Below are 27053 nucleotides of genomic sequence, written 5' to 3'. Positions count from 1 at the left end.
CTCTTTTAGAAATGGTACACACTGCTGGCAAATGTGACCTTCTGGAGTTCCTCTTAGAAATAATGTATCGGGTAACATTCAGGTAATGAGTGGACACATAAATAATTGAGGAACAAAGTAGCAGCTGTATTAGGATCCACTCTACCCTTTTCTTTTTCCAAAACAAGGTCCTGAAGATAAAACTTGAGCGATGCACTCTGTTTGTTTCTGAATTCCTTGGAAGCGTTAAAGCGGCAGAAGCATGCCCAGTTCAGACAGTGTGAAAGTGGCAGTACGCGTAAGACCTTTCAGTAAGGTTAGTAACTTGTTTTGTCTTCACTGAAACTCAGGCCTAAGATCACAATGGGGCAGCTGAGTGGTTGGTGATGGGAGAGGCTGGGGACTACATTTCAGAAAAGAGGAAGGGTCACTTGGTAAGGTGAGGAAGGAGCCCTTCCGATAATGGTGACACTTTTTAGAGGGCAAAACATCTGCTATGGAGGGGGTGCAGAGAGGGGAGAGTGATGCTTGGAACAGCTGCCCTGCTACCAGTCCTTCATACACAGTACTGTAAGTCGTTCATGTAGCAAATCAGGCCTGGCTTGGATCTCAGTGTGCCTTTCTCTGGGCATGGTAGGCATGTCTGGCTAGTTCAGGCAGGTTTGTGAAAATGTCTCTTCGTATGCATGTTGATAGGTCCTTAAGGTTTCCTATAAAAGTAAGAATCTAGCTGAGGTTGCTTTTCTTATCTTACTGTAACTAACAGGAGAAGGAACCATTTTAGAGTTAGGCTGGATCTACACTGATATATAAAAATGCTGTAAAAAAGAAAAGTAGTATAGCTTTCTGCAATTTCCCATTGCCGGCGGATTGCTGCTCTACCGTGCCCGCTGGTGTCACATTTTTTATTACACATTTTTAATTTTAACCAGTGTTGATTTGCCCTTGGTATTGCTGTTGTAACATTGGAAACATAGCATAGTCCCTTGATTCCAAAGTGTTGTTTTCCTGAGGACCCTGAACTCTCCTCTGCCTTTGTGTTATTTTTATTTTTGTAAAAAGCTAGTTTAATATTTGCAAGAGGCTGCTGTTACTGCATGGACTCTGTGGGGTGGGGGAGTAACATGACTTTTTGGTTCACAGTTAATGGATCCATTTGGCCCTAGGCCTGAAAGTCATCTACTTCATTCTGCCAGGGCTTCTGTGCTTTCTTAAATGCGTATGACAAGCAAGTGTGTAAACAGCTGCAGCTTTTCCCAATCTGCACCTGTTGGACACCTGTCAGTCATGCAGCTTTTCAATGGGGCAAAGCCAGGCTCTCTAAAACACGGGTAGGCAAACTAAGACCTGGGGGCCAGATCCGGCTCAACCGCCTTCTAAATCTGGCCCATGGACAATGAGTGTTTTTACATGAGTAGAATGTGCCCTTTTATTAAAATCTTTGGGTTATTTGTGGGGCATAGAAAATTCATTAATCCCCCCCCAAAATAGTCCACCACCCCCCCAAGGTCTGAGGGACAGTCCTGGCCCCCTGCTGAAAATGTTTGCTGACCACTGCTCTAAAAGCTTGTCTCTGCTGTCTGGAGTGACGTAAACAAACATGGATATTGCCTGGGGGTGGGGCGGGTGGAAGCTGGAAAGAGATGGCTCTGTTGCTGCCAAACAAAACAAAACCTAAACAAAACAAAACCTTCACCCTCACAGTTGGTTTCCTCACTTCAGCTGATAGCATGCATAGTACCGAACCTCTTCAGTTTCCTAGAGCAATTCAGTCTCCTAAAGGTTTGAAAATAGAAGTGAGGCAAATGTGACTCACATGGAGATACTTCAGACTGAATACAGATATGAAGCTGTCTTGAGGCATTCTGACCAATGCTTAAGTAAGCATATGAGGCGCAGGAGGGTATGCATGAGCACACTGACCCTTCCCTACAAACCCTGGGCAGCTGTTAGCCAGTGTAGACAATGTTGGGTTTAGATGGACCCAATGGTAAGACCACTTCCTATATTCCTATCCATTGCCCACCATCTGTTCAAAGTGACTGCCGGCATGTGGCCTCCAGAGGGTTGTCCGAGAGTGAATTCAGACCTCTGATCCAAGATAAATTAGCCACACTTGCAGTGCAAAACTTCTACTTTCTCTGCTTTGCATCGGCTTTAATTAATCTTGAATCCCATCATCAGCAACCCAATCTGGAAGCAGCTTTTCACAGGAGGCAAAGATCCCAAGGTCTTCTCCGGCAGAAATGTCCTTACTGATATCACCAAAGCATTTCATATTTAACTCTGAATGTCCAAAATCCATTCTTTACTGTTTCTTCCAAGTCTCTGCTCAAGCATGCTTCTCTCCTGGCATGATTACTTTTAAGTTTTAAGCCTTATTCTGAACTCCTGAATAGGTCTCATAAGGATGTGATGATGTGTACTTCCCTCCCCATCCCACAACATTTTAATGCAGGCATTAAGCTTCAACTTCCTCTAAATTGCTCATTTTTTTAGCAGCACTTAAAAGATCGTGAGTACAGTATAAGAAACAGAATCATAATTGCTGCTTAAGCTTGCAGTTTTAAGCATGCATGGATCTTATTACAATCAATATAGCTAACTTCTAAGTAAATTTGGAACATAAATGTGATGTGTTTCATTTTTGGATAGTTTAGCACAGGCACCCCCAAACTGCGGCCCTCCAGATGTTTTGGCCTACAACTCCCATGATCCCTAGCTAACAGGACCAGTGGTCAGGGATTATGGGAAATGTAGTCCAAAACAGCTGGAGGGCCGAAGTTTGGGGATGCCTGGTTTAGCATGTGAATATATTTTTTGCCCTCAATCTTCTTTGGGAAACCATCTAAACCCCCTTTGTGAGAACTGCACAGTTGGTAGAGCTTGAGACTCAGGCTTGTGGGTTCAAGCCCCACACTGGGCAAAAGATTCTGGCATTGCAGGGGATTGGACTAGATAACCCTCTTGGTCCCTTCCAGCTCTGCAATTCTATGATACTATTATTATGGGAGGTTTGGACAGAGGCATCCCACTGCCTTGCCCTGCTGGCCTCTGATGTGAAAGTATTCTGATGGCACAGAGCTCTTCATTCTGTCCACAGGTAGAAATGATGCCAGCAGGAAGCTCTCAAACAGGGCATTCCAGAAGTGAGGAACTGAGTTGAGCCCACTGTCATCACTTGATGTCATCAGGCTCAATTGCTGCGCTAGCTCCAGGTTGGAGGAGCTATTTGCCTTCCCACACTGCCTTTGTAGCAGAGTGAGCAGCAAAGATGCAATGGCAGCCCCATTGCTGCCCGACTGGGTTTTGGATTGTAGTGTTGCAGGGCCCTTGTGTGTATTTATGTGTATAGTGATGGGAGGTACTCCATTATATGAAAATCTAACATTTTCAAAGATCTCTGGTAGTGTGTGATACATTATAAATGACCATTTGAAATGTGCAGTATAGATGAAATGTTGAACAAGGCCCTGTCTGTACTATGCATTTAAAGCAGTATCATGCCACATTAAACAAGCACGGCTTCCCCCAGACGATCCTGGGAACAGTAAAGATGCTGAGAGTTGTCAGGAGATCCTTATTTCATAGAATCATAGAATCATAGAGTTGGAAGAGACCACAAGGGCCATCCAGTCCAACCCCGTGCCAAGCAGGAAACATCATCAAAGCATTCTTGACATATGGCTGTCAAGCCTCTGCTTAAAGACCTCCAAAGAAGGAGACTCTACCACACTCCTTGGTAGCAAATTCCACTGCCGAACAGCTCTTTGTTGTTGTTTAGTCGTTTAGTCGTGTCCAACTCTTCGTGACCCCATGGACCATAGCACGCCAGGCACTCCTGTCTTGCACTGCCTCCCGCAGTTTGGTCAAACTCATGTTCGTAGCTTCGAGAACACTGTCCAGCTCTTACTGTCTTTATTTTTCCCACAGAGCTACAATTCTCAGCTCAATGTTGAATTGTTGAACCACTCTTGAGAGTGAATTTTAATTTTTAAATATTAATGTGAATTTTAAAATTTCAATAGAGAGAGAAGAATGCAGGCAGCAGATGTGTGATTTCTATGAACTGCAGCACTACAAGCATACATGATCCTAAGAATCCAAGCCATGTAAAAACGTTTACCTTTGACCTGGCGTATTGGTCACACAATGGATTTTTAAAGGACCAAGATGGCAAGCTCATTTCAGCTGGGCCAAACAGCAAATATGCGGGACAGGTAAAATGCATTTCATACGGTGATTTATTTTTTTGCAGTGCAATGCTAAAAGCACAACTACTCATTCTGCACTAGGACCAGTTCACAGGATGGTAAAGCAGAGGTTGGATTCAGTAAGAAAACTAAAGTTCTGAATTTAAAAACCCAGCTCCTTTGCCTAGATTTTCACATTTGCACTTGGGTTGCATGTTTACAACTGTCATTGCTCTGAGCACAGTGTTAGAGCACCTTATTGTTGAACTTTTTGGAGTATCTGATATGGTCAGTGCACCAAGACCAACCTATCCATACCTGCAGTGCTTCATGATATCCAAGGGGCTGCCACCAAAAGAAGTAAAATGTCCTTCCCAGTGTGTGCAACAGCGCACACTGTACACACACACATTGGCATCTATTCTGGTACTGAGGACTATTTTCCTCACATTTCTGTTTCAAAGAGTTTACTGATTTTCAAGGAAAACACAAACATAAGCATTATCAAAATAATTTGTTCCCCTGCCTTCCCATTCCCTCTCACCAGAACAGAAGACTAATGCATCAAATGTTCTCTTAAGTCTATGTGTGCAGTTGGTGGGTGCCAGCGATCAGAGTGTTCATTTGAATATTTTATAAAGGAGTGCCTTTTTTAAAAATAATCCATATCAGATATGTCATTCAGGGCTTGTACTCTATTAGTATCTCAGATAAAACAATTGTCCATACGTTCTGTTTCCATTGTGTGATGTGTAAGTGATCAAGTCCTTTCCAGTTTTTTTGCAACTACCAGAAGAAAGATGATATGTTCTTTGTGTAATAGGTTATGTTGAAGATTGTTAATAAACCTAATAATAAACCTAGGCATGGATTACATCGTATATTCTGGTTTATGATTTTGCTTATTTCTGTGAATACCTTTCCCAAAATAGTTGCACTAACTCACATGCATATGAAAAGTCGTACCGGTTACCATTCTTCTTACATTTCTGAGCCTGGATATTAAGGCAGCACTGGAGCAGGCAAGTAAGATCCTATGCAGATGTGCACTAGACAGCTTATTTGTGTTTTCTTATAAATCTTTCTTAGATTTATTTATTTTTTTGAACCCCATTATAGAAGGAAGTTTTTCGTGACCTTGGGCAGGGAGTTCTAGACAGCGCTTGGCAAGGTTACAATGCTACCCTCTTGGCTTATGGTCAGACAGGCTCAGGGAAGAGCTATTCCATGGTTGGATATGGCGCAAACAGAGGCATAATCCCAGTGGTGTGTGAAGAGCTCTTTAAAACAATTCAAAACCAAGAGCAGAACAAGCAATATCAGGTTTGTTCAAGTTGTATAAAAGTTTGTAAATTCCAGCGTTGCTGGATGCCTAAAACATACTCTATATTTGGGCAATATTCATTGCAGTTTTTGTGTTTCAGGGGTGTATATATGTAAACCTAAACATATTTTGTCATGGTGCTGAATGAAGGATGATACAGATTAGGCCCTAAAAGGAGTGATTCTGAGTAGCTAAACCCATAGAGATTAATCATGTAAAGATTCTAGTGACAAAAAAGTTATAATTTCTATAATGGGTGTGTGTATGAAATCACAAAGTTATAAGATGTATTAGTATGTTGTTGAGAGTTGATCTTTTTTTAAAAAAATCAAGAGTGTGAATAAAATGCAATAAGAAAGAGAGAAACTGGTTGTGGAGGGAGTTGAAAAACCACTATAGCTGAGTAGGCTCAGTGCACTCAATGCAGATTGGCATATGAAATGGCTGAATTTTGCTAAATTGATTTTTAAACTGTTCATAGTAGAAACGGTGACTTTTTGTATTTTGCTGTTCAACCTGCAGGTTACATTTAGCATGCTGGAAATTTACAATGAACAGGTAATTGCAGTAAATGACACTGTTTCATTTTTTTATTTTTCAGCATTTCTCCCCTAGAACCTATACAAGGAAGGATGTTTTCTAATAGCAGAGAACTTGAAAATTGTTCAGAAAGACATTAATATTTCAAAAATAAACCCAGTCATTTACACCCAGGTCATGTGACACTGCACCAATCTTGCATATTTAAGTATTAAGTAGCCTACCTTCAGTGTTGTGTGGGCCAATATTTAGAGAAGTAATGCCAGATTAATAGCACTTTGGGTGAGAGGTGAGAAACAATTTCTATACTAAACTGCCGGATTCTCATTCTTCAAATATTGCTGCTTCCACAGGCTTGTATACATATGTATACGTATATGTATACATATGTATACATAATACATATTATGTATACATAATATTTCCCCCTTTAATCTACAAGCCCCATCCTCTTTGAGGTTGGTATCAGATGCATTGTAAGCAGTCCATCTCCTTGTGTTAGCTGAGTAATGAATTGACTTTATAGCAAACTGGCAGTCTCAGTCATGTACATTTAACTGAAAAGTGTTGAGTATATCCTACAAGTGTGATGGCTATTATTGGGAATGTTATTACCTGTATTAAAAATATGTATATTGTAAATGTTCTATATAGTTTGGGAAGCATGGGCACCATGTTTGGGGGGGGAATCATATGTACACAGTGTACATGCACAAATACTGTATTTATGTCTCATGTATATGCACATGTTTACTTCAGATCACGTGACTCCTCGAGAGTATCCTTATTTCCTGCCAACTTGTTGCAACACAGTGTTGCAATTGTTTTATAAACCATGAAATGGGCCTGTGTTCTAGCTACACGTAGCAAGGGTGCAATTATTTTTGTCCAGGAATGAGATTATTTGATGTGTTTTTGTAGCATTACTGCAGGTATTTTAAAAAATACTTCTGAAATATACTGTTCTTTTGCCAATTAATCCTAATTATATGCACAATTGTATATATATATAAATCTTGCTAGGAACTCCCGTTCTTTTCAATAAAAAATTACTCTGATAAGACACTTGTTTGCAATCCAAGGTTATAGACTTGCTCTCTAAAATCAAGAAGCGGGGTGGACTCAAGTTACGGGAAGATCAACAGCAAGGCTTCTATGTGGATGGCTTGAAACTGGTGCCCTGTGACAGTTATGCACAAATTGAGAGGCTAATGGAACAAGGTACCAAAATAAGAACCACTGCTTCAACCAGCATGAATACCACCAGCAGTCGCTCTCACATGGTCATCACCATTCAGTTCAAACAGGTATGTACAAAACGCTTTAGGTGTGGCCAAATGTATGCAGAGAGATCTTAAAGCATTGGATTCCTTGTGAGGTCTGTGCTATTTCCATAGATATATTGTAGACCATCAAAACAAAGGACTACCTTAATAGGCCATGCATAGTGACCCTGTGGCACATGCAAGAGTTTCTAGTACATGCGGACAAGACCTGAAAGTTGAGCTGCTATCTGGTATTTTGTGGACTTGGCTTGTGGCACACCATTGTCAAATCATTGGCTTGGATGTTAAGCAATAACATTAAGCAGGCCCCTGCCATGGTTGACAGGAGAAGGAAAAATGACTTGGGGGGGGGGAGAGAGGGATTCTAGAACCACTAAACAGTTTGCAACATCTTTTGGGTTAGGTTTGCCCTTTCAAGAATTTGTTTTGCATGTTTTGAAATTTGGGATACTACTTATTTTGTTTTAAGCCAACAGAATTTTGCTTTGATTGGTTAGAGCCCTATCAACTTGTGAAGCATGTACTGTAGTTGGATGTGCTGAGTCCAGGAGTAATGTCTCCTCTGCAAATGTCGGTCGAGAGGAGGAGAACTTAAAAGACTTGCACTGATGAAGTTCCCCTTCTCTCCTTTCCCCAATGCTGCTTCTTGTAGATTTTTCTTAGAGAAGACATCACTAAGCAATCCATTATAAATCTGGTAGACTTGGCTGGAAGTGAAAGACAAAAATCATCAGGATCCGAAGGAGACAGGCTGAGGGAAGGGTCACGTGTAAATCTAAGTTTGACCACCTTAGGAAATGTTATCAGGTACAAAATAGATTTTGTGAAGTGACCTAACCATCCGTTGGGTATTGCATGAATAATAACTTTCAATTAGATGATAAGCATCTTAGGGCAGGCTCCTATCTTTTTGTTCATTAGTCTTTAAAGTACCAGGTACATATGATATATTTTTTAAAATCCTTACAGTAAATATATATGCGAAGCTTCCAGTCTTAGAAATCCAAACTTAGAAACTTCCCTAAGTAGTACGCCCTTATTTCAGAGATAAGAGAATCTCACTTGTCTGCTAACTTCCTTTAAGGGATGTTTTTGAAAAATAAATATTTTAATGTATTGTTTGGGATATTAAACTTTTTAAGTATTGCCACTTTTTTATAGCATTTCCTGAACATCAGCCCACATCCCATCTAGTGACCTTAAATGACTAATTCTCATATGTAACACCAGGGGTCAGCAAACTTTTTCAGCAGGGGTCCGGTCCACTGTCCCTCAGACCTTGTGGGGGGCTGGACTATATTTTGGAAAAAAATATGAACGAATTCCTAGGCCCCACAAATAACCCAGAGATGCATTTTAAATAAAAGGACACATTCTACTCATCTAAAAACATCAGGCAGGCCCCACAAATAACCCAGAGATGCATTTTAAATAAAAGGACACATTGTACTCATGTAAAAATATGCTGATTCCCGGACCATCCGTGGGCCGGATTTAGAAGGTGATTGGGCCGCATCCGGGCCTTAGTTTGGGGATCCTGTGTAACACTAACAAATAGAAACTCTTGTGCTCTTTAGCTTTGCAACATATTCAGTGAATATGGTACTCAGATGTATGATTGATTTATTTTAAAGAAATAAATCTCCTGTTCACTCTCTTTCCCTTCTATCATTTATTGTTCTTCTAGTGCCCTGGCTGAGGCTGCTGTAGGGAAGAAAGTATTGCACGTCCCATATAGAGATTCAGTTCTTACAAAACTCTTGCAATCTGCTTTGGGAGGAAATAGCAGAACTATTATGGTAAAGCTATTTTTTTGGGTAAATTTAGTAAATTATAGCAATTTCCCCCGCTAGAAGATGAAAATGTGTAGTTTCTTGTTCTGTAAACACATTTGAGATGGTGTACATAATTCTGTGTTCTTTGCTGTTTGGGTGCAGTAAAAAGGACTGAAAAAAATCTGAGACACTGGCTACTTGGGAGTTGTATGCTGGCTACTGAACTGTATTTGCATATATTTTCCTCTCCCCCCCCCCCCCCGGTCGCCCCATTTCAATCACAGAGAGGCATTTAGAATTTCAGAGCCAGATTCTCTTAAGCTGTTATCTTGGCAGGTAAAGTAAAGAGGTTGTTGTGTCTTGTCATGTTAGTGCTGCCTTCAGCAACCTGTAAAGCTTCAAATGTTTTGGACTACAGCACATACTGGCTGGGGAGGATGGGAGTTGTAATACAAAACGACTAGAAGGCAACAGGTTGCCAAAGGCTACATTAGTGATTCGCAAAACCGCTTTCTCCTGTATTATGTGCAGTCAAAGCCATTCTTGGAACACAGGGGCCATGTGGAAACATTAATGCAAACTCCAAAATATGCAGTAAGGCAATTACGACCAGCCCATATGTCACACAAAAATGTGTTAAGCATTCATGTTTTTCAGAACTCTGCATTAAGTTGAATGTGAAGAAAAACAGGGCAGGTGGAGACAGGGAGCAAATCGAAAGTTGGCATGAAATTAAAGCCACAAAGTCTTTCTGCTTTAGAAAGTTTGTTTGCTAGTTTGGTTGTTCCTAAAAACGTTTCTCTACTTATTATTTTGGAAGTTCTCCACCCATGCACCCCCACAATGGAGCAGCATGGCTTGCTATCTGTTTTTTGTTGTTGTTTGTTTACAGTACAGTGGTACCTCAGGTTACAAACACTTCGGGATACAAACGCTTCAGGTTACAGACTCCGCTAACCTGGAAGTAGTACCTCAGGTTAAGAACTTTACCTCAGGATGAGAAAAGAAATTGTGTGGCAGCAGCGGGAGGCCCCATTAGCTAAAGTGGTACCTCAGGTTAAGAACAGACCTCCGGAACGAATTAAGTTCTTAACCAGATGTACCACTGTATTCTGTTATCAACATTTATCTGAGGGGTTTATTTGACTAAGAGGTCTCCCAGTTACCAATTCATATTCTGTTAGTATGGTAGTAGTCGCAGTAGAGAACAAATAACTGAAAAGAAACTTTTCCTTTAACATATTTGCAGATTGCAGCTATTAGTCCAGCAGACATGTGTTATGAGGAGACCCTGTCAACTTTGCGATATGCTGAGAGGTATATTGTTTCCACATCCTATAAGAGAAGTGATTGAAATGGATTTCAAAGGAGAGCAAGAAATTAAATAATCATTAGCATTATATGGGATTGACTACTTTTTTGTGAATAGCCACTGTTAAGAATTTAATTATTACCATTTGCAGTTTTCTACATTTCGTTTATTTCTAAGTGCATTTGTTCAATCCTGGGTGTATATTTATCTGCAACTCATAATAATGTTTCATGCATTTGATAGGGTAAACTATACTCCAGTAAAGCTTAAGTCATAATGAATTTGTGAGTCTTCAAGCTGCCACAAGACTTTGTCTTAGTCTTGCAGCAAAAAGTAACATGGGAACCCCTCTGGAAATTAAGTCATTATTGTGTTTTAATTATATCTCATGTCAATCCTTTGCTGCAGCCCAGGGAAAAGGGAGTGTTGAGGAGGGGAAGCAGTTCAAGGGAGACTGGGATGTGTTTTTTCTCACTGTCTGGAGAAAGAGAACTGGGCTGGGCTGCTTATTATCTTACAAGAGAAAACCAGGGCCTTACAGCACACAACAAATCATGTTGCCATGACTATCGTTTTTGCATCCTCCAAATTGCCACTGAATCTTGGTGGGGGTATGTTTCGTTTGATTATTTCATTTGCTTTTGCTATACAGCACAATAATAGTCGTCGTGCCCCCCCCCGCCCCATTTTTTTTTTATCTGAAAGAACCAAAAAGATAAAGAACAAAGCTGTGATAAATGCAGGTCCAACTGCGAAACTAATAAATGAGCTGAAGGCAGAGAATTGTCATCTGTTGTCCAGATTGTCAGGCCTTGGAAACTCTGGTAAAACGGTAGCAGATGAAACAAGTAAGTATTCTCGAGAAAGAAACCACATTTATTGTATTAGAACGGGGGTCAGCAAACTTTTTCAGCAGGGGGCCGGTCCACTGTCCCTCAGACCTTGTAGGGAGCCGGACTATATTGGGGAGGGGGAATGAACGAATTCCTATGCCCCACAAATAACCCAGAGGTCCATTTTAAATAAAAGGGCACATTCTACTCTTGTAAAAACACGCTGATTCCCGGACCGTCCGCGGGGCGGATTTAGAAGGCGATTGGGCCAGATCCGGCCCCCGGGCCTTAGTTTGCCTACCCATGTATTAGAAGACCTCGTGTTACCATTCTGCTGTCTTTTCTACTGTTTTCCTTTTCTGAGAGACTTATACACAGTGGCAAGGCTTGGGTTTTGAGGCATCTAGCTCAAGCACACTCTCTTTAGCACACTCCCCACCCCACCCTCTAACTACAGCCCCACAGAGGACCTACCATCTGTTTCAGGAGGTCACCCAGCCCCTCAGGAGCAGATTTCAAGGAGGTGGTGGAGAGGGCTGTAGCGGTCCTTGGAATCCAACCCATTGTTGTTAAGGGAATGAACCTATCAGGAGTGCATTAAGGCGGTGAACGGAGCTAGGTATGTTATACCTGTCTTAGAAACAGGTCACTCACACGCAAGAGCTAAATGCTGAGGCATTTGGGGCCCACTGGGGTTGGCATCTTGCCTGCCCCCTTGTGGCAGCACTCCTGCAGCTGCCAGCTCCCCCATTTCCCCCGCAGTTTCACTCACGGGCTTTACCCAGCAGCAGCGCTGTAATGCACCGTTGCAACACTACTGACACCAAGTAAGCCTGCTTGCTTGTAAACATGAGCCTGGTAGCTATTCCACCTCTCCCTGTAGTGCTTGTTCGTGAGTGGACCTCAGTGTAGCCCTGCACCCCTGCAGATTCAGGTCCCCTCCCCCTTTCTGCTCGTGTGATTGTGCCTGCACTGGTGCCAGTTCTGTCACCGCACATTGTACCCTCACCTGTCACTGTGCCTGCACTGCTGCTACAATGCAACAGCGGCAGTAAAGGCGCAGCGCCAGCTGTGAGGGCAACAGTGAGGCTGGCAGCAGTGGTGGGGGTGGGTAGGCGGTCAGATGCACTGCCTGAAGCAAATGGCCTCACCCCCCCCCCGCCCTAAAGCTAAAAACACGCTGAACCTCACAGGATCGGTGCTGCTTGAGCCTCAGTCTGAAAAGGATTATTCCTTCTGCAAGCAGTGCAGACCTTGAAATACTGTATAAAATACTCTATACCTGATCTTATAAGTAGACAACATTTGTAATACAGTGCCTACCACATGACATAGGTAATGTGAGCCAAAGTTACTTCAAGGATCTCCAATATGCATAAATTAGGGGTTGTAAAATACTGTACATCCAGAAACCTTTCATCAGTTTTTTTTCTGGTAGGATAGAAGCACTTGAACATATGACTAAAGTTCCTGGCTATAAATATTTCACTAGTGCTCAAGCACTGTTTGTTTCAGTTACGGAATATATAAGAATCATAAATATCTGAGTATTTCAAGCCTGCTATTTCAGGGTGGCTTAAAGAATTCATTTGAAGGTACCGCAGAATTCATTTGGAGAATTCATTTGTTTTCATATTGCATCCGTAATTAGTTTTGTTTTGTTTATTCTTTCTAGAAGAGCTTCGCTGTTTGCTAGCTGAAAATGAGCTGCGGATTCAAGCCATTCAGGCTACCTGGGAGTATCGCCTGGAAGAAGCCCGGAAAGAATGGGAGCAGCAATATGCTGCAGTAACTCAGGTCAAGACATCTGGACACTGGATGTCCATCTCCATCATTCCTCAGCTTGAGAGCTTTCCAGTGTTTTTAAAGTAGCAATTGTTGGAGCAAAGTGCTGGACTATACAGTTAAATTCTGTTTTTCCTCTCAAAGAATCTTGAAAACTAGTTTAAGGGTGCTGGGTACTATAGCTCTGAGAGGCAAATTACATTTCCCAGGATTTTTTGATGGAAGCTATGTACTTTAAATGTATGGTTTGTATACACCCCAAACCAGAGCTTTCCAAGCTTTTCATGTTGGTGACACATTTTTTAGACATGCATCATTTTGTGACACAGTAATTCATTTTTACTAGCAAACCAGAGGTTAAACTAACCCCTTTCCAGCTCTGGGAGGGGCGCTGGGAGTGTTCGTGCAACACACCTACATACTGCAGCCGACACACTAATGTGTCGCAAAGCAGAGTTTGAAAAGCTGTGCCCGAAATGTTCATTTGATCTGGTTCAGAAAGGCCGTCCTGTTCTGAATGTTTTTAAAAGAATATGTACCTAATTAGCATGACTATATACCATGTACTTGGAGTCTTGTGCAAGCAGGCTTCCCCATTAATTTCAAGGGAGAGGGCACCCCGTCATGCAAAAAAGGATGCTTGCACAAAACTTCCTTTCCTATTGAAATGACTGAGAGAGCTCTTGCTGGTGTAGGAAGGTACTACAATACAGGTTGGCACCTTCAACTTGAAGAACATATTGGATTGTGGTGAGAAATGGCTGATAATATTAATAAGACAGCTGTGATTCTCATAAGGGACGCGGGTGGCGCTGTGGTATAAACCACTGAGCCTAGGGCTTGCCGATCAGAAGGTCAGCGGTTCGAATCCCCGTGACGGGGTGAGCTCATGTTGTTCGGTCCCAGCTCCTGCCCACCTAGCAGTTTGAAAGCATGTCAAAGTGCAAGTAGATAAATAGGTACCACTCCGGTGGGAAGGTAAACGGTGTTTCCATGTGCTGCTCTGGTTTCGCCAGTAGCGGCTTAGTCATGCTGTCCACATGACTCGGAAAAACTCTGTGGACAAACGCCTGCTCCCTCAGCCTATAGAGTGAGATGAGTGCGCAACCCCAGAGTCGTCCGCGGTCAGGGGTACCTTTTTATGCTTCTCATAGCAGCCTCCATAGCAGCAAATATGCAACCCTTGGAATATTGGTTATAAAATGTTGCAGCGTGTGTGCTGAGAAAATATCGTTCTATAGGACTACAGTGTTGAAGGAAGATTATATTATTATTATTATTATTATTAATTGAATTAGTTAGTTGCTGTATCTTGCCCAGGGTAATCCAAAGTTACTTACAAACAAAAAAAAGAGAAAAAGAAGAAACTCCACATGTTACTTAAAACTAAGAGGGAAAAGTAATACATTAAAAACATGGATAGTTAAAGGCCAAAGGCCTAGATATAGAGGAAAGCTTTTGCCTGACATCTAAAGAGATACAGTGGTACCTCTGGTTAAGAACTTAATTCATTCTGGAGGTCCGTTCTTAACCTGAAACTGTTCTTAACCTGAGGTACCACTTTAGCTAATGGGGCCTCCTGCTGCCACCATGCCAAGGCCGCATGATTTCTGTTCTCATCCTGAAGCAAAGTTCTTAACCTGAGGTACTATTTCTGGGTTAGCAGAAGCGTCTGTAACCCAAGGTACCACTGTAGAATGATGTCTCCAGGCAAGCCTCCCTAGGGAGAGCATTCTACCAACAAGTAACTACCACCTGATTTTGTCCTTTCTCATGTTGCCACCCTCTGGGCCTCTTGTGGAGGGGGCAAATGAAAAAGGGCCTCAGGTGATGATTGCAGGGTCCAGGTCAGTTCATATGGGGACTGGGTGCAACAAATTTAAAATACATGCAGGCGTATGGGAAACAGCAATTGCGAAAAAGGCCTCTCTGTTGCTGATAGCTGCAGAAACATGTATTTGGTCATGGGGCAGTGTTATTAGTTATCAGGAACCAAAAATATAGGAACAAGGAGTCCCATGCAATTACTATCTAATCTTGAGAAACATAATAGTGACAGACTGACGGGGGCCGGGGGGGGGGGTAGGTAGCCACACAGTTGCTATGTCTTGTATGAATTCTTACCTATTCTTACATTTAACCTTGAGCATTTTGATTAAAGTAGCTAAATTTTTCATCAGAGGAAGAATTGCTAGCCTTGTTTATGATAGCAGGTGCAGTCTCTGGAAAGAAGAGACTAGTTATTTGGAAGCCATGTGTCACATGTGTTGTTGGCTGTCATTTAGTTGGAAGAGTGTGCTGAAATAAGGTTTCATTTATTCCACAGGAAAGATGGATGATGGAGACATGCCCTTATCTTGTGAATATCAATGAAGACCCTCAGCTTTCAGGCGTTCTCAAATATTTCATTCAAGACGGTATTATTTTGTTTAAGTGCTAAATGTGTGTTGCTCAGGTGGGTGATCCATTTTATATTATTACACATCTGAGTAATGTAACCAAAACAAGTGAGTCCTTTTCCAAGGAGGTTGCAAACAAAACGTTTACCACTGGGGAGACTAGATGGAAGGGAAGAAAGGGTAATTCAGTAGTGCAGCGTATCAAAGGATATTGAGTTATGGAACTGCATACAAATGCTTAAAATGAGATTAATATGTATAATTTCAGTTATGTATGCTTTTAAATGTATACCTTATTCTAATTTATTGTCTAGCATATTGATAAAGCTTTTTTCTTTTTGTAAATTAACCAAATGCAATTATATCTCCCAAATAAGCTCATTGCTAGCCACCCAGATTGTTCTTGTCTTAAGCATTTCACAGGGAATCGTGTTTATATACTCCGTAAAAAAGATGTTCACCACACTTTTCGAAAGCAAACTTTACACAGGAAACATTTTATTTCAGGTTCTTCGGATGTTGGTCAATCATCCTCAAATGCAATAACTCTCCGAGGTTTAGGGTATGTAGATGAGCTTATTCCTTTTCTGCAGGAAATTACATCAACAATGCTGTAACTTTTTTTTGGTTTTGATTATAATTAGTTGGGAGGGAGATAGAAACGATAAATATACTACTAGATGATGCTTACTAAAATTATTACCTGTCCCTGTCACTAAGGCTCTGTCTAACATTGCAAGATATTTCATTCAAAACTTTGATGTGGATTTAATTTATTGCTTTCTCTTAGTTTGTTTTGGATCATTTGGCCTTTTCTATAAGTGAGGGTCATATAACCACCAGTCCTGTGTTTACATGGTTGAGAAGTGGGAATGCCAAACAAACTTGAATGCAGCCTCAAACACACAAGGGATCTCATTTCCTCTGCTTATCGTAACTGGGGTTTTACACCTATTTAATGCCTACTTTTGCATTAAAGTACATAATATTAATAACCATTTGTCTATCTAACCCATCTAACTGTTTGTTCCATATGGTAGGGGCTCTCTAAGGTTTTAGGCAGATTTTTTAATGAACCTTGAGATCTTTTAATTGGAGATGTGAAGGATCCAGCTTAGGACCCGTGTCATGGAAAGCATCTGGACTCTGAGCTTGAGACCCTTCCCGTCCACTTCTCCTTACATCTTATTCCAAATGGTGCCTTACTTCTCCTTCCCTATTTTTACTAGAAATGAAGCAATGCTAATTTTAGTCTGGTGGTGCAGTGAAAGATGTCTGTCACGGTTTTGAATAGCTTGCTTTACAACTGTCTTTCAGCATTTTGGATAAGCATGCAACATTCACAAATGCTGATGGTAAAGTTACTATAACACCTCGGGATAAGTGTAAAGTCATAGTTAATGGTGTCCCCATTGCTGTGAAAACTAAACTGCAGCATCTGGTAAGTTCTTTGTTTGTTAACCATTTCCCTGTGCTTCGGTGTACTGTGTATATAGCTCAGTTTCTTAGTTATTACACTAACTTTTGCTGTGTAAAGACCAGGTTTCTGGAGACAGCTTTCAGGCTCTGAAAATATAATTAAATATAATGCTTTACAACCAATTGTGCAGTAGAAAGGCTTTCAGCAAGCCCTGTATACTCAATCCCTCAGGACCGTATTATTTTGGGGTCAAATAGTGCATACCTCTACATTGGACCACCTTCAGATCGTAACAGCGAGGACCTGACCAGATACGATTATGATTTCATTCAGTCAGAGTTGGCAGCAGCAGAAGGTTTCAGTGTAGATAAACTTGGTAAGCATTATAATATATTAGTTTTCTTGTTGCTTTTCTAGATTTGTTGATCCTCGCTTATTTGTTATTTTATTACACCTTAATATTTTATGGTAAGCTACCTACCCTGATAACTTGATTGAAGGCTATGGTCTACATATTAATCCTAACACAAATTAAACATGGTGCTAAATTAATATGCTATGAACCAATCTGGATTAAGGTGTTTGGGGGCCCTAGTGCAGTTCCCAAAAGAAGGCACCCCCTACCTCCCCCCAAAAAGGAATGCAAGAAATAAAGTAGCCGAAAATACATCTTGAAATATATTAATAAAATTAGCAAAAAACAAAATACTTCAAGTTTCAGTTTCATATTTTAAACCTCTCATTGTTTTTGCTCACTTCCTAACTTGGGTTGGTCACCAGCTCACATGACTGTTCTGCATCATAGGCATCAATTTTTTCTTCCTTTAATCAGAGTGATGTATCTTTGTGCTATAAATGTCCATATTTTTCTGGGTAGTCCAACCCTGCCAATTAGTACAGTTCTAAGACTTCAACCAATCTTAATCTACCATGATTATTGTATGTTTCAACAATGCACAGCAGCTGAAATTTCAATAACCTACTCATTTATTTCTCGTGCCATAGCCATGAAAACTGCTCTTGTCTAGACTTGATGATAAGGTGCTTCCCCCCCCCCCAAAGGTGCTGCAAACAGGAAGGATGGCAAGCCAGATCCCAGCGTCCTTGCTGTGTTCCATGATTATCTTAAGTTAATGCCTTTGGTTGCTGAAGCCAATCAAATGAGTGTGGAGCTGAGGAAGGTAAGTTTGCATGTGCCATTGTTTACTGCAGGCGAAAGTCTGGAGTACACCTGTTGGGTAATTCTGTGTGTCCAAACCAGAGATCATCACATGGAAATAACAAATTTATTTTCTTCAGGAGAAAAGGCTCCTCCTGTAGGGCGGAGAATAAAGCTTGCAAGCCTAATTCTCAATCCTGTACTACATGGTGAAACAAAAGGAGTACATAAAGTGAATGCCTCTTACAATAGAGAGGGGCTGCATTTAACAATATATGTTCCTGAAAGTGTGTTCAGGGGTTGGACTAACTTGTCCAGTGCCTTTGATGATTTTTGTCTCTCTGTGTTTGGGCCTCCAGCCCGTGCTGGTGCTGCAGCTATCTGCATAGCTACATTCCCTTGATGGGCTATATTGTTTGCATTGTTCAATATATACTACGTTGTACTATGTTGCAGGATGAGGCCTACTTTTTTTTTTTTGAGGGGGAGATAGTGGAAGCCCGCTGGTGGAAGATGGTGGAATTTTTCTCCATTTTCAGAAATATCACAATTTATGATTTTGTCTCTCCTAGAAAATAAAACTACATTATTAGACAGGAGAAGGCAACCACAAGAACTACTTGCCATCTCCCTGTTTTTCTTTTTTGCAAGACAACTCCCTTTGCTGTGATTTAGTCCAAGTCTTTAAACTGTGAGAGAGCTTATCTATCTTACCTATTAACACCCTACTCTTTATGTCATCTACCTCTTATACCATTAAAAAGGAATTTGCAGTATAGTGATTTGCATATATACCTGATTTTAATGATTCTTGAGACATTTGTCTATTTTAGCTTTCTAAATTGAAAGCTAGTCAGCTACAGAAAAACATTTTTGATAAGGCGTGGTTTCTTTTTTTAAAAACAGGACCTAATTTTGGAACTGAAAGTGAAAAATTTGGCTTCCTCTGACTCTAGAGGCTATGATCTGCAAAAGGAGATCATTGTTAAAGTGGCACACAAATTTACAAACCAGGTAAAGTAGTCTCAACCATTCGTTATGGCAAGTTGTATTGAGAAAGGTTATGGTGATAGCTTCACAGGCTATTCTATTTTACACCAAACAAAAAACAGAAAGTGGTGGCAATCGACAGTGAAAAATATTAAATATATTATTTGCAATAGTGTAAATAATAATAACAAAATATCTATGCAAATGCAATGACCTGACACATACATTCAATGGTGTACAAACATGACTAATCTCTGTCAGTGTAAAGTGCAATAGTTCACTTGGGAATCATAAATGTTCCAGATAAGTATAAAGTTGATATTCATTGGTGTTCTTTTCATCAACTTTATACTTATATGGAACATTTATGATTCCCAAGTGAACTATTACACTTTAGGCTGACAGAGATCAGTCATTATGACTAGAATAATTCAAGTCACCTCATTTCCCTAGATATGGGTTTGGTCAAAACCCAAGTTCATCAACAGGAAGTTTTTAATGGAAGAGCTCTATCAGCGTTTCTTAGATGGAGAAGATGTGCAAGTTGACAAAGAAAGTGATCCATTCTGGGATCCCGTAGAAGTAATCCATTTAGGATCTGCTCACATCTGGCTCCAGTCCCTTGCTTATTGCATGAAACTTGAGGAACAAACAGAACTCCTAAATTCTGAAGGAATGGAGGAAGCCATCATACTTATCAGTATAATTCCATGCTCTCCAAATGGCAGGTGAGTATCTGCTGTTTGTTTTCTTGAAAGACTACTTGGGCATAACTTGAAGATTTATGCCTTTACCTTTAAAACAGGGGTTGCTAACCTGTGGGTTTTTAGGCGCTGTTGGACTACAACTCCCATCATCCTCTACTATTGGCCATGGTCTGATGGAGCCCTATAGTCCAATAACACTTGGAGGGGCATAGGTCAGCCACACCTGTGATACACCAAGAAATTATGCAGCTGCTGTGCCTTCCGCTCCCCTCACTGCTTTGCCAGCCCTGTTGCTTTCCTCTCCCATTTGTTGTACAACAGACATGACTTTAGGATGGCAGAGGCTGATGGAGTGATGGGCAGAAGACGGGGGGAGGGGCTGTATCTTTCCTACTGCCTAGGAAACATGCCTATACATTTAACAACTTTGAGGCAGAAACTTGACAACCCTGTTTCTTACTGCCTCTTCTGAAGCTTGCAGATAAAAATTATAACTGTGACAGAGAACATTTGAAGTCTGACTAGGTATTAATTTATTATACATTTGTTTATAAATATTTCCAAACCACTATTCTGGGCATAATAGCCCTCACAAAGCGGTGCACAGTTGTGAAATAAAACAAATAAAACCATCTGTTTAAAACATTCACCCATTAAACTGTAAAAATTGGCCCAAAATGGCAATGAGTAAGTTGCAGATTGAAATAAAAATCTATTTTAAACAAAGCTAATGATATGGAGCCATATGGATTTCCACAAGGAATGAGATCCACAAGTGCAAGGCCATCACCAACAAAGTCCTGCCTCTGACATCTGTGCAGCATTTTTCAACTCCAAGCCATAGAGCAGAGTCATACTTTGATCAGTTTTAACCTTGTCCAGGGATGGGGAAACTATGGCTCTCAAAATGCTGTTGGACCAACTCCCATAATTCCTGACAATCAGCCATGCTGGCTAAGGCTGATGGGAGATAGGGTCCAATAACAACTGGAAGGCCACAGGTTTACTATCTCTTACCTTATCTCTTTGTTGGTCTATATTAAACTAGCTTTGGACTTGATCAGCGGACAAGCTGAGAGCAAACTCAGTTGCCTGTGTAGCAACTCCGTAGCATCACTGATATCAGTGGGGCTTGGGCAGCACTGATCAGTTGATTGATTCAAGGTATACTTTAAGTTCCAATATGATCTTTACATGCCCTACATCTGATGACATTTATCACATCAGGTGTGGGAGAAATGGGTATGGTTTGAGGAGAAACTGTATTGCGAGTTAGACTGGGACCCTTGCTGGACCTAATTAGCTCTATAGTCCAGAGCGCAGTGCTGGTTTAGAGTTACATCCAAATAAGATCAAAATCACTACCATCTTGCATATTAATTTCCATTTTCCCCATTTTATTTTTAAATAGAGCCTTTGGAGAGGATGATATGGTCATTGATCCTTTGGAATTGCTGGGCAAAAGAATTGATTTCCAAATTCACATTTTACAATGCCTTGGAGTCAAATGGATAAAAGAAGTGGCACAGAGAGGGATTCAGATTGGGTATTTTTAGTTTAAAGCTTCCTGTGAAATACTCTGTTTGGCTCTTCGGAGTGAATAACAATTTCACAACTGAGTTTTCTTTTGCATGTAAACATTACCCAAGATAGTAATCTTTTCAGATAATGTTGGGTATCTGAATTTCTTCAGTTATGCACTTAAATCCATTCTTGACTTGCTTGTCTCTTTTCTGTTGCTGCTGATTTAGTAAATAATTTAGCTTTATAAATAATAGATTATAATGATCTCCACGGCAACTCCATGGTTTGTTGCAGGATCAGCCTGTGCTTTTTTCAACTCCTAGTATTGCACAGCACTGTAAACCAGGAGTAGCCAATATGATGTCCTCCAGATGTTAATGGACTCTACTTCTCATCAGCACTAGCCATCATATGCAGTGGCCTGCTAGGTTGTTTCAAGTAGTCAAGATTAGAACTGTGTTGTAGATATCTTCAAGGGAAATGTGTTTTTGGGAAATTGTGACATTTTTTGCCGAAAAACAGTATTAAAAATGACTCTCATGAAGAAATTAAGAAACCATTTCATGAAATTTATTGAGCATGCAAGACAATTAATAAGTAGGAAGGAAAATCTAACCTTGAAATGTTGCTTCAAGATTGTCATATTTCTGTTATTTCAAGCAGTTGATCTCTTTGGACACAGACCTTAGTTTTTAATTGGGTGTTCGTTTGTTTTACTATTTTAGATATAAATTTTATGATCTCCCATGCTCATTATACACAAAGCCTGTTTGGAAAAATGTGAACCTGAAGATAGAAGAGCTAGTAAAATTTTCAACCCTTAATATGTCCCATGATTTTTTGAACTATTTGCAGAAAAATGCTCTAATTGTTGATTTGTGGGGGCTTCAAGGTATGCTTTTGATTTTTTATCTTGATAAAGCTATGTATACACATTTATATTCAGTACTTTGTATCTAAAAGCATGGCTTGCAAATGGAACAACATTGTTTTCCAGTATTGTTTGGAAAGATAACATAGTCATGAATACATAAAGCTGCCATGTACGAAGTCAAACTATTGGTCCTTCTTGCCTAGGCTTGCTTACTCCAACTTGTAGTGGCATGGCATGTGCATCTCATTAAACCACAGTTCAATAATAGTTTATTAAGCCATAAGCTGCCTCACGGACAATCAAGCAAACCTTTGTTTCATCATACCTTGAGTCATTTCGTCCCCCTGGCTATTTCCACCATCTCCTGTCTCTCCACCTACTGTCTCAAAAATCTTTGTGGTGTCCAACTCATGGCACTTCCTCTTTCCCATTCCTGTTGGACAGTGTCTGGAAATGTCCCTGGCGTTTTTAGTCAGCTGTAATCAACAGCCAACTCCCTTTCCTTGCCCCATGAAGTTCTTTACAGTATAGAATTTATTTCCATTCCTCTCCTCCACTCCGTTGCCACAGTCTATCAGCTTTATTCCCCTACTCACCAATCACCCTGTTGTATATTGGACTGTCTTGTCAAACCAGAACTGCCTGATTCAACTCTCAGGCACTGTGCTCTTAGTTGCTGTTCTGCATTACAAGCAGCAGACTATGGCATGGTGAAAGCAAAAGGTCTTTCAAGCTGCCCTGCACTTCTCCTTGAACCTCCAGCTTTTCCATGTTTACACAGCAGCATGGGGCTGTTTGTAAAAGGGCTTTCAAACAGTCCCATGCTACATTCTGAAGTCCTGACAATCAAGGCTTCAAAGCACCACATCATCTGACATCAGGTGATTGGCAGTTCACCCCTGCTTTTAATGTTAATCTCTGGTATGTGTTGTAACTGAATTGAAGGTTTGGACATCTTTGTGGTGCTGCAAGTAAGGTCATGCTGAATTTTAGCCCTGAACCTTGATTCTGTGTAGTTGGGCTCTTTATGATAGAATAAAGAGTGCTCAGTTATGCAAGATGCTAGGTAGACCTTGAGTTTAAATCCCTCTGGCTCTTCTTTACACTTTGAACTATTGACACAAAACATTTTGAACTCTTGCTGGCCGATTCTGCTTGTTCATTGTGAGACCACGACAGCTACACGGCTTTGACCTATCTTATATTTAAAGTATTTAGAGTTAATTACATTACTCAGCAGCCACACTCTAACCCCACCTAGGACCAGTCACTAGTCTAGTGCACTTGTTCTCCCAGGAGATGCTGTCACCTGTATCCAGCACCCTTGTTTCCCTAGGATACCTTGCATGTGCAGTATCATAATGGCACATGTTAGACAGGAGTGGAGTGGCAGCAGACACCTGAAGCAGAATAAGGTAGCTTTAGGGGAAAGAGGGGTAATTAAGGGGGGGCTGATGATGCTCTTTCTAGGAACATGCTGTTCTTTGTTACCAATGTTTAAAGTGATGTAGAATGGGAATGTGGGGGGTATAATCTATAATGGCAATATCTTCCCAATAATTCAGAAGGATGTGCACAACTGGATTCCTCTCGGCAAGACATGGCATTAACAAGGGAGAACTCTTTTATCATTGATAATCCCAGAGCTGAGGTTCTGAGACACACCAGTCTGGTAAGTGTATTTTTGGTATTCTTGCATATGGTCAAAGATCATAACCAAACAGTGTCCCAATTTCATGTACAGTAGCTTATATGGCAGGTGTGTTTTGCTGCTAACATGAATTGCTTTCCCACTGCCGTTGAGAATGGAAAGAGATCTAGGGAAAGTGTTGAAACCCAAAGAATGGCAGATTTACCAACTCAGGTTAACAAAAACCAAAACATAAACATATAAAACCCCAGAAACAAACTTAGGGACAAAAAAGTGATAACTATTTACTAGGGACAAATTCAAGGGAATAGGGGCTTTCCTTGTACATGGGGACAGCTGGAGGGTATGCAGCAATATGATGGCCAAATGTGCCATGAAACCAATCCCGTTTCCATGTGAATTATTGCATATGTACACACTTATTTGTGATAAGAATTTCTTCTATTTTTAGGACACAGAAAACCAGATAGCTGAACTTTACCAAAAGCTGTTAAACCTAGAGCACGAGACTGAACTGCTTAGAGATATTAACAGAGCTCTGAGGGAAGAAAATGTACTTCTGAAGGATAAATTGAAAGCGTGCGAGATGGAAACCCATATAAGTAAGCACCTGACCCCTTTTAAGAAGATAAAGGACCCCTGACAGTTAAGTCCAGTTGCGAACGATTCTGGGGTTGCGGCGCTCATCTCGCTTTACTGGCTGAGGGAGCCGACGTGTGTCCGCAGAGTTTTTCCGGGTCATGTGGCCAACATAACTAAGCCGCTTCTGGCGAAACCAGAGCAGCGCACGGAAACACCGTCTACCTTCCCGCCGGAGCAGTACCTATTTATCTACTTGCACTTTGACATGCTTTTGAACTGCTATGTGGGCAGGAGCTGGGACCGAACAACGGGAGCTCACCCCGTCACGGGGATTTGAACTGCCGACCTTCCGTTTGGCAAGCCCTAGGCTCAGTGGTTTAGACCACAGTGCCACACAACCCCCTTTACTTCTGTTTTAATTATGTTAAATTTGACACTCTTCGACTGCAATCCTGGGGGTGGGGTGGGGACTGAAGGCTGTTTAATTCCATACCCTGAGACCTGCTGGGCTCTTTCCAACAGGGTCGAACTGAGTACAAGAGATATTTACATCAGCTCCTAAGCTAGTTTAAGTGTCTTTCTGGTTTGGAAACATGTCAGGTGGCTGAGGCAACTTTGGATCCTTCAGATTAAAGCCATTATCTGGTTCTTCCTCCAAACTCTCCCTGTGACATGCTCACTACTGGGCCTACAGGTGTCAGAGCTCCAATGCTGGTAGGCTCAGGTGTTGGAGGTTTCCTTGGTAGCAGGAAGGGAGGTTCCCCTCCCTTATGTAGGAGAAGGGAGTACCAGTGTATACTATGTCCTCTTGCATGCCCTCCCAGGGCCATAGAATTGCAGCCGTAGAGCATTAACTGCTCATATTTACTTTAATGCATTTTGGAACAGGTGACAGATGGCAGGTTTCAGGTGAGATTATCATGCTTGATTTATTGTAGTAGTGGCCCACCTCAAGGTCTCAAACAAATTTTGCATTAATATATGCATTGCTGTATCTATGTAAAAATGATTTACATGTGTTGTGCAAGATGTTCTGGTTATTATAAATGATCAAAAACAGGATTATTATTATTTACATCTATTGATTGAAACTCAGGACAGGAAGTTGGCATTGCCCCTGACTGCAAAAGTCTGCTAGTAACTTCAAATTTAAAAAAGTTTTTAGAGGAAGTGAAGATGAGAATAGAGCTGTAAGTGAAAGCCAGGAATCTGAGTATGGAGTATGGAGCGTTTAGCTTTCGCATACAGTTTTGTACAGATTGCTGGAGGGGAGCAAGAACACCAAAATTCTGGCCTCAAGTGGCTCTTTCCTTTTAACTGTCTGTTGATACTAATCTTCACATCTTTGTTTTAGGTAAGATCTTAAAATCTACAAAACCCCAAGCTGCTAAGGTAATTCAATCGCCATCAAAAGATTCTCGCCCAGTTTGCAATTCTCGGATGAGCTGCGATGCAGAATTTGCCAAAGCCCTCAAAGCCTTCTACCAGAATATGAATGTGATCAGAGGCCAGTTTTTGAAAATAAAGCACTGCAGAGCTCCGGTATATATATCTTATCTGATTCTTAAAAAGAAAGGCTGAATCTATCTTTAATTCTTTCCCCCCAAAATAATAATCATTACAATCCTTTTGAAAACATCTACAGTGAACCAGGAGAAAACCCTCCCAGGACTTAACTTTCCTCTTTTACTGCTCTCTAAATTCTACAGCTCTAAGAATGCTCAAGTGTTCCTCACACATAGGAGCCAAATAATGAAGTACTTATTGTTTTCCAGACTTGTAAATGTATTATATTGCAGGGCACATGCACCTTGTCTCCAATGAGAGGGTTTATTTATTTACGAAGGCTGAAACTGGGACATAGGAATGCAGAGTGTGCCTCTTTTACTTCCATTGTCAAGACTAGAAGAGCTTTTGAATAAAGCTGTAGAACTGCCTTCATAGTTCACCCCACATTTAGGATTAACTGTTGCTCGGGTGTGTTCTTCCTTGCTGAGTTAAGTTGCCCATTTGCTGGTGTAAGCTATTCTTTCCTTTTCACACTGCAGCTTCTGTATTTCATTTCCAGGAAGAAGATAACGTGCAACTACTTCGACATTTTGCTGAGAGACAGTCACATATGTTAAAGGACTTTGGAGAGCAGCTTGAGTCAAGTATAAGTAAACTGAAAAATGATGTTGCTTTGATAGTTAAAAAGAAACGGGAGAGGCTAGGTTGCAGCAAACCATGAAGTCATTGTACGAAATAAAACAGTAGTGTTTCAGTATAATTGTTAACTGTGCTAAAGCATATGTTGTTTTGTGTCACTACAAATGAAGAGGACAACTTATGTATTTACCAGACCCACCCTGGACACAGCTGCAAGAGGGGAAGAATCTAGTTCCAGGATATGATCTGAAGGCACTTGAGGCCATCCCCTTGCTGAAGCTGAGCAGGTCAGGATCTGGTCAGTGCCTGGGTAGGTGACCACCTTGGGAACCAGATATATACCACCCTCAGTTCCGTGATGGAAGAAAGGTGGGATAGAAATGTAAGAAAATAATAGTGCATGAGAGCATTAGAATGTGCTGGTCATTATGTATCATTGATATCTCTACATAAGTGTTCCTAAGCTCCCTGTATGTAAGTTACTCCTGCTGTAACTCATAGGTCCTGAGAAGTAGATGGGAAACAGCTATGGGTCTGCCAGTTCTGAACAGTTTCAGGCATTGTACTGTGTC

At 41.0% G+C, this 27053-nt stretch overlaps 1 protein-coding gene across 1 annotated transcript; it reads left to right on the top strand.

Annotated features, from left to right (window-relative positions):
- Positions 1–97: 97 nt before the first annotated feature.
- LOC118081834 (kinesin-like protein KIF28) lies at positions 98–26705 on the top strand. The gene is made up of 23 exons (XM_088666503.1): positions 98–295; positions 4008–4199; positions 5292–5495; positions 6019–6054; positions 7119–7343; positions 7975–8129; positions 9010–9121; positions 10347–10414; positions 11115–11257; positions 12918–13039; positions 15354–15444; positions 15934–15988; positions 16744–16867; positions 17078–17222; positions 17909–18027; positions 18912–19019; positions 19449–19723; positions 21114–21248; positions 21952–22118; positions 23666–23772; positions 24203–24353; positions 25688–25875; positions 26402–26705. Exons 1-23 carry the CDS (start codon positions 242–244, stop codon positions 26561–26563), a joined length of 3138 nt encoding a protein of 1045 aa, XP_088522629.1. The 5' UTR covers positions 98–241; the 3' UTR covers positions 26564–26705.
- The last annotated feature ends 348 nt before the right edge of the window (positions 26706–27053 follow it).

Source organism: Zootoca vivipara, chromosome 3 (genome assembly GCF_965207765.1).
Source record: "Zootoca vivipara chromosome 3, rZooViv2.hap1.1, whole genome shotgun sequence".
Classification (NCBI taxonomy): domain Eukaryota; kingdom Metazoa; phylum Chordata; class Lepidosauria; order Squamata; family Lacertidae; genus Zootoca; species Zootoca vivipara.
Note: the sequence above shows the minus strand (reverse complement) of the source record. Positions and strands in the feature narration are given on the sequence as shown.